General features: G+C 42.0%; 1 protein-coding gene across 1 annotated transcript; it reads left to right on the forward strand.

Moving 5' to 3' along the window:
- Positions 1 to 3,227: 3,227 nt before the first annotated feature.
- LOC103732684 (lysine--tRNA ligase-like) lies at positions 3,228 to 5,217 on the forward strand. The gene is made up of 2 exons (XM_008831334.2): positions 3,228 to 3,302; positions 3,483 to 5,217. Exons 1-2 carry the CDS (start codon positions 3,244 to 3,246, stop codon positions 5,200 to 5,202), a joined length of 1,779 nt encoding a protein of 592 aa, XP_008829556.1. The 5' UTR covers positions 3,228 to 3,243; the 3' UTR covers positions 5,203 to 5,217.
- Positions 5,218 to 7,520: the final 2,303 nt, after the last annotated feature.

Raw genomic sequence — 7,520 nt, forward strand, 5'->3', positions numbered from 1 at the left:
GGATGACTTACGAAGACATGGCTTGTCATAACCACCCCACTCCATTCAAGCCCCGCGCACACCCTGATGTTCCCCAATCACTTCTGGAGTTCCAACATGGCCAATGCTAACTTTCTGCAGCTAACTCTCCATATTACAGTGGTCTCCACCCCTTTTCCCAGGATGCTCCTTGTCTTGCCCTGGCTGGCTTACTCTTTTTGGAGGAATGAGTAATTTTGGGGCTACAATACATAATGGAATATTACTCAGCTGTAAAGAAAATGAAATGAGATTTGCAGGTAAATGGATGGAAATGGAAAAAGTTATACTGAGTGAGGTCGCTCAGGCACAAAAAGACAAATGCTTCGTGTTCCTTCTCATGTGGAGCCTAGCTTTGAATCTTTCATTTTACTTGGAGTACAGGCAGAAGCCAAGAAACTAGAAACTGGCCACTTGAGGAGGATGTCCTAAGAGAGGGGGAATAGTAAAATATAGATAAAAGCAAAGTAGAGGTGAGAAATACTAGGGCAGAAAAGTTCAAGCATAAAAGGGGTGGGATATGAGGAAATTTATTGGCAGAAAGCTTAACTAAAATGAATGGCACATGAAAAAAGCTATATAGAAAACTATGGTCTTCCAACCCAAGGAAAAGTTCTATTTAGTGGATAGTAGAACACAGGTGACATGAAAGCAGAGGACAGAAATATGAGGGGTTAAAGCTTTAAATGGGGTTAGTGGGATTGGGGAGAGGAGAGAGCAGGGGGTGGTTAACCAAAACTAAGGATGCCTTACAGAAATCCACTACTTTATAAGCAACTATATGGATGGACAATGCTGTTCCCAAACAATACTAGACACAAAGTAGAATATTACACACAAGACAATTAAAGATTAAAGAAAGTTAGGAGACCCAGAGACTCCCTATTCCATAGACCAAAGAGCAGTGAATGGAGCTCTCAAGGTCTATCCCCAGGATGGGGTCCTTTAAGCAAGTATTCAGGAACAAAGGGTAGGCAGATCAAAGGACAGTTCTCTGCAAGAGCTCAGGACCAATTAGCAACAAAATGTGGTCTGTTTGCAAGGTACAGAGCAAATGTGTGAAGAGAAAATATTCATTCAATAGTGTAAATAAGGCGGAGTTTTAATCTGATCTAAACATAAGGGACACTGCACTTCAGAGCCTGCATCTGCATACATGACCATCTGGCTCTGCATACATGACCATCTGGCTCTGCAGTCATAGACAGTCTTGGCTACTGGTTACTTTGCACATTTAGTCAAGCATGCTTTCTGCAGAGTTCTAATAGGACAGTGGTCCCCAACAGCTATTGTCATTGCTCTTGGCTGCCCACCATAACTAGATCATGAGACCCTGTTACTGAAGACACCACTCACTTTGGATATAGGACATAAAGAAATAAACCTCAAATTAACCAGAAAGCTTGCTCCCTGCTGGCTGACTCACATGGTGTCAGAAGGTGCTGTGTAGGCTTCTGGGAAAGACAAAATATCAGTGATCTTATGCAGGACTGAACCCTGTATGCTGCAATACCCACTTGCCAGGTAAGATGTGCCCACTGGTAAAACAGGGGCATGACTGTTAAGGGATAATTAACTGCTTTCTGATTGGATTTGAGGCCGGATCCACAGGAGAGAATTTCATGCCTGGCATTATAGCCTTGTCAAAACCCCATGGCTGGGGAGGTCATAGGGAAGAATCTACTGTTGTTCTTTTACTAAATAGTCATGCTGTTAACCAGCATTCAAAATATTTATGTTTCTAGGACTACAAAGATGGTTCAGCAGTTAAGAGCATGGGTTGCTACTGCAAACGACCTGGGTTGGATTGCCAGCACCCACATGGCAGCTAACAACTGTCTGTAACACCAGTTCTATGGGATCTGACACCCTCTTCTGACCTCTGCAGGCATTGCATGATGGAGGTACACTAATATGCATGCATACAATACATTCATACACATAAAATAAAATAAAAATAATAGGAGAGTGCCTGTTCTGGTCTCCATTGGTGTAGTGACTGAGAACCCAGCAGACTGCTTGAGAGGGCCTGATCTGGCCTCTGTCTGGCATAGAAGCTGAGAATTCAGCTGACCACCTGAGAGCACCTGGATATGGCCTCCACATGGTGGTGAGCTTCCCCAAATGGTGTTTATACCCAACCCCCTAAGTGGAGAAAACCCATAGAATAGGAAAAAATCTTCACCAGTGACACATCTGACAGAAGTTTAACATCTAGAATATATAAAGAACTCAAAAAACAAAGAAGCAAGAAAGAAAATGATCTAAGTAAAAGATGGGTTAAAGATCTAAACAGAGTTCTCAGAGGAAGAATTAAAGATGGCTAAGAAACATCTAAAAAAGTGTTCAACATCCTTAGTAATTAGGGAAATGCAAATTAAAACCACCCCAAGGTATCACCTTACCCCAATCAGACTGGCTAGGATCAAGAGAACAAATGATACCAAATGCTGGCAAGGATATGGAAAAAGGGGAAAGTTCATTCACTACTGGTGCAACCCCTATGGGAAACAGTGTGGAGAACTCTTAAAAAACTAAAAATGAACCTACCATATGACCTGGTTATACACCTCCTTGGCATATACCCAAAGACCTCATCCTATTGTAGAAACACTTGTACAACCATGTTTTTGCTGCTCTTTTCACAATAGCTAAGAGAGGGAAGCAACCTAAGTGCTCCTCAACTGACAAGTGGTTAACAAAAATGTGGTATATTTACACAATGGATTTCTATTCAGCAGTAAAGAAAGATGAAATCATGAAATTTGCAGGTAAATGGATGGATCTAGAAACTGCTATACTAAGTGAGGTAACATAGACTCAGAAAAACAAACGACATATGTTCTCCCTCATATGTGGCTCCTAGCACCAAATCCTTTTAAATTCCACGTCCTTTTAATAAGATGATGCTATACTGCAGTCCCTTCTGCACAAAATAACTGCCATCATCACGACTTTAGCTGAGCCTGATTGCTAAACATTGTCACAATTGGTCTTGTTGACGGTTGTGCTCATTCATTAAAGGAGAGCCACGCAGGGTCATTGGACCCTCACTGGAGTATCCAGCTGCTCTTCCCAGCCAACTGTATGTAATTTGGCCCTAATCACATGGTCTACTGGATTTGGGGAGGGTTAAAGTATATAATCTGGGGAAGGCTAGGAAGAGAAGGCTTCATCCATGCTGGGTAAAAGTTTCCAGTATGTGAGGTTTGGCCGGCCAGGAGCATGGCTACGTTGCAGGAGCCTGAAGTGAAAGTGGATGGCGAGCCGAAACTAAGCAAGAAGTGGTGGTAATCCTTAGTTCCAGGGTGTTCTGCCATGTTGATGCAAGCTGCTGTCAGGCTTGTTAGGGGGTCCCTGTGTCAAACCTTCTGGGCAGAGTGGGGTCAGAGGGAACTTCGACTGGGTCAACTTGCTCCTTTCACAACGCTTCACAAGGACAAGCCACTTTCTGGTAAAAGAAGTGAACTGAAGAGACGACTGAAAGCTGAGAAGAAAGTGGCAGAGAAAGAGGCCAAGCAGAAAGAGCTCAGTGAGAAGCAGCTAGGCCAGGCTGCTGCTGCCACCAACCACACTGCTGACAATGGCGTGGCCGCCGAGGAGGAGGCCCTGGACCCAAATCAATACTACAAGATCCGTAGTCAAGCAGTCCACCAGCTAAAGGTCAATGGAGAGGACCCATACCCACACAAGTTCCACGTAGATATCTCACTCACTCAGTTCATCCAAGAATACAGTCACCTGCAACCTGGGGACCACCTGACTGACATCACCTTAAAAGTGGCAGGTAGGATCCATGCCAAGAGAGCTTCTGGGGGGAAGCTCATCTTCTATGATCTTCGAGGAGAGGGGGTCAAGTTACAAGTCATGGCCAACTCCAGGAATTATAAATCTGAGGAAGAATTTGTTCGTATCAATAACAAACTGCGCCCGGGAGACATCATTGGAGTTCAGGGGAATCCTGGGAAAACCAAGAAGGGTGAACTGAGCATCGTTCCCCATGAAATCACACTGCTGTCCCCCTGCCTGCATATGCTGCCTCATCTTCACTTTGGCCTCAAAGACAAGGAAACAAGGTATCGTCAGAGGTACTTGGATTTGATACTGAACGACTTTGTGAGACAGAAATTTACCATCCGCTCTAAGATCATCACATACATAAGAAGTTTCTTGGATGAGCTGGGATTCCTGGAGATCGAGACTCCCATGATGAACATCATCCCTGGGGGAGCTGTGGCCAAGCCTTTCATCACCTATCACAATGAGCTAGATATGAACTTATATACGAGAATTGCTCCAGAACTCTACCACAAGATGCTAGTAGTTGGTGGTATTGACCGGGTTTATGAAATCGGGCGCCAGTTTCGGAATGAAGGAATTGACTTGACTCACAATCCTGAGTTCACCACCTGTGAATTTTACATGGCCTATGCAGACTACCATGATCTCATGGAAATCACAGAGAAGATGCTATCAGGGATGGTGAAAAACATTACAGATAGTTACAAGATCACCTACCACCCAGATGGGCCAGAAGGTCAAGCCTACGAGATCGACTTCACCCCACCTTTCCGAAGAATCAGCATGGTAGAAGAGCTTGAGAAAGCTCTGGGTATAAAGCTGCCAGAAACTAACCTCTTTGAAACTGAAGAAACTCGAAAAATTCTTGATGATATTTGTGTGGCAAAAGCTGTTGAATGCCCCCCACCTTGGACCACAGCCAGGCTCCTTGATAAGCTTGTTGGAGAGTTCCTCGAAGTGACATGCATCAGTCCTACATTCATCTGTGATCACCCCCAGATAATGAGCCCGTTGGCCAAATGGCACCGCTCCAAAGAAGGTCTAACTGAGCACTTTGAGCTGTTTGTCATGAAGAAGGAGATATGCAATGCCTACACTGAGCTGAATAACCCCATGCGGCAGCGGCAGCTATTTGAAGAACAAGCCAAGGCTAAGGCTGCTGGTGATGATGAGGCTATGTTCATAGATGAAAACTTCTGTACAGCCCTGGAATATGGGCTGCCCCCGACAGCTGGCTGGGGCATGGGCATTGATCGCGTTACCATGTTTCTCACAGACTCCAATAACATCAAGGTACGCAGCAGACCTCCCAGCACACGCATCTCCAGAACTCTGCTGTGTTGGAGACAGAGCGTGGTGGGCCTGGAAAATAAAGGACTTTGAGCTCGAGAAGTTCCATGCCACTCTGTGGAAGCTCAGGGGCATCTGACCTTAAGGAGAAATATTGTTTGCATTTCTACACAACAGGTAGAAAATTTACTTGTTAATGTTATTATACCTTATAATTATTAAAAAAGAAAATGAGAATATAAAAGATGTTAAAAGGATGTGGGAATGGAGATATTTTACAAAATAGAAAAAATGAGAAAGCCTAAGCAAGTTATGAGGTCTGTATAGTTTGTTATGATATATAAAGAATGAGACAAAAATAATATACACATAGTCTTAAAAATTTCTAAGGTCATAGTAGTTTAGTCACCTAGTTTAAGGAACAAAATAAATATCTAATCAAGGTTTACCTGAGAATATTTGGTTTTTTACCCAAGCCTTATCTACATAGCACATGATAATTAAAAGTACCAGACTGGTAGAACTAACTTTATTGGATGTTTAACAGCCATACTTTGAGGCCTATAATAATCTGGTCAGTGGGACCTTTAACTTATCTTCACATCCATGGAACTGGTGAAAGAAAGGGGTCAGGGGCTCCTCCCAAGCCCATGTGACCCTGAGGAACAGTTCCTCAAACAACCTTAAGAGTAAAAGTACATTGGTTTATTTGGGCCAACTCTATGGTCTTAAACACCCAAAAGGAAATTATAACCTAAGATTTAAGTGATCAGTATATTTCTTTAAGAGTTCAAGAGATTACACTTCCCAGACATTAGGCTTAAGTCCATATAAAATGTTAGACAGTTATTTCTCATTGATGATTTTGTTTCTGAGCAGAAAGTGCTGCTCAGATGTAAGACTTCAAATTTTGGTCTGCAGTACTGCAGTGCCCACCTGTAGCTAAGAGGAACAACCTACTATTGTTCTTAAATGATGGCTAATTTTTTTCTCCCCCTATGTAGAAGCCTTTGAGAGGGAACTGACACAGATTCTAGTCAATCCAACAGCTATCAAAGTGCCTGAAAACAAACAAACAGTAGGAAAATTTAAAAAAAAAATATAAAAAAAACAAAAGAATGGAATATGCAGGAATTGTGTGACACCATAAAAAGACCAAACTTATGAATCATAGGCATACAGGAAGGAGAAGAATCCCAAGAAAATGGCATGGACCAGATCTTCAACAGAATCTTGGAAGAAAATTTCCCAAAATTAAAGAAAGACATGACCATACAAATAAAAGAAGCATATAGAACAGCAAACAGACAGGACCAGAAAAAGATGCTCTCCACGACAAATCATAGTAAAAACACTAAATGTACAGAACAAAGAGAAATACTGAAACCAGCAAAAGAAAAACATCAGGTCACACACAAAGGAAAGCCCTTCAGAAATACAGCTGACTTATCAATGCAAACTATGAAAGCCAGAAAAGCCTGGACCAAGGTATTTCCAGTTCTACATGACAATAGATGCCAGCCCAGAATACTATACCCAGCAAAAATCTCTATTATAGTTGAAGGGGAAAGGGAAATCTTCCATGATATGAATAGCCTGAAAGAATACATGTCCACAAAACCAGCCCTTCAAAGAATACTTGAAGCAATACAGAGAGCAGAGAGAGAAACAACTATACCTTGGGGCAACAAAAGAAAATAAACAAAGATATAATCTAGGAAACACAATATTACACAGAGAACACAAACAGCAATCAAAATGATGGCAACCAATACACACCTTTCAATAATAACCTTAAATATCAATGGACTGAACTCCCCAGTCAAAAGACACAGGCTAAGCGAATGGATTAAGAAACAAAATCCATCTCTGTTCTGTCTGCAAGAAACCCAGCTCACCTTCAAGGACAGGCACTACCTTAAGGTAAAAGGATGGAAAAGAATATTCCCAAGCAAATGACACTAAGAAACAATCAGGGGTTGCAATTCTAATACCTGACAAAATAGACTTCAAAGTAAAATTAATCAGAAGAGATAAGGAGGGTCATTTCATTCAGAGTAAAGGAACAGTTAGCCAAGAAGATATTATAATCCTTAGCACATATGCAACAAACACTGGTGCAGCAAAATTCATAAAAATAGTGCTACAGGACTTTATGACACAGAATAACCCCAACTCACTAACAGTAGGGGACTTCAGTACCCCAATATCTCCATTAGACAGGTCAACCATACAAAGAATAAGCAGAGAGACATCTGAATTAAACAATGCCATTCATCAAATGGACCTAACAGACATCTGCCAAATAGTCCATCCAAGTACTAAAGAATATACTTTCTCTTCAGCACTCCATGGAAGTTTCTCCAGAATTGATCACATACTGGGACACAAAACAAATTCCAACAACAAAA

The sequence above is a fragment of the Nannospalax galili genome, unplaced genomic scaffold (assembly GCF_000622305.1).
Source record: "Nannospalax galili isolate Female #2095 unplaced genomic scaffold, S.galili_v1.0 scaffold315, whole genome shotgun sequence".
Classification (NCBI taxonomy): Eukaryota; Metazoa; Chordata; class Mammalia; order Rodentia; family Spalacidae; genus Nannospalax; species Nannospalax galili.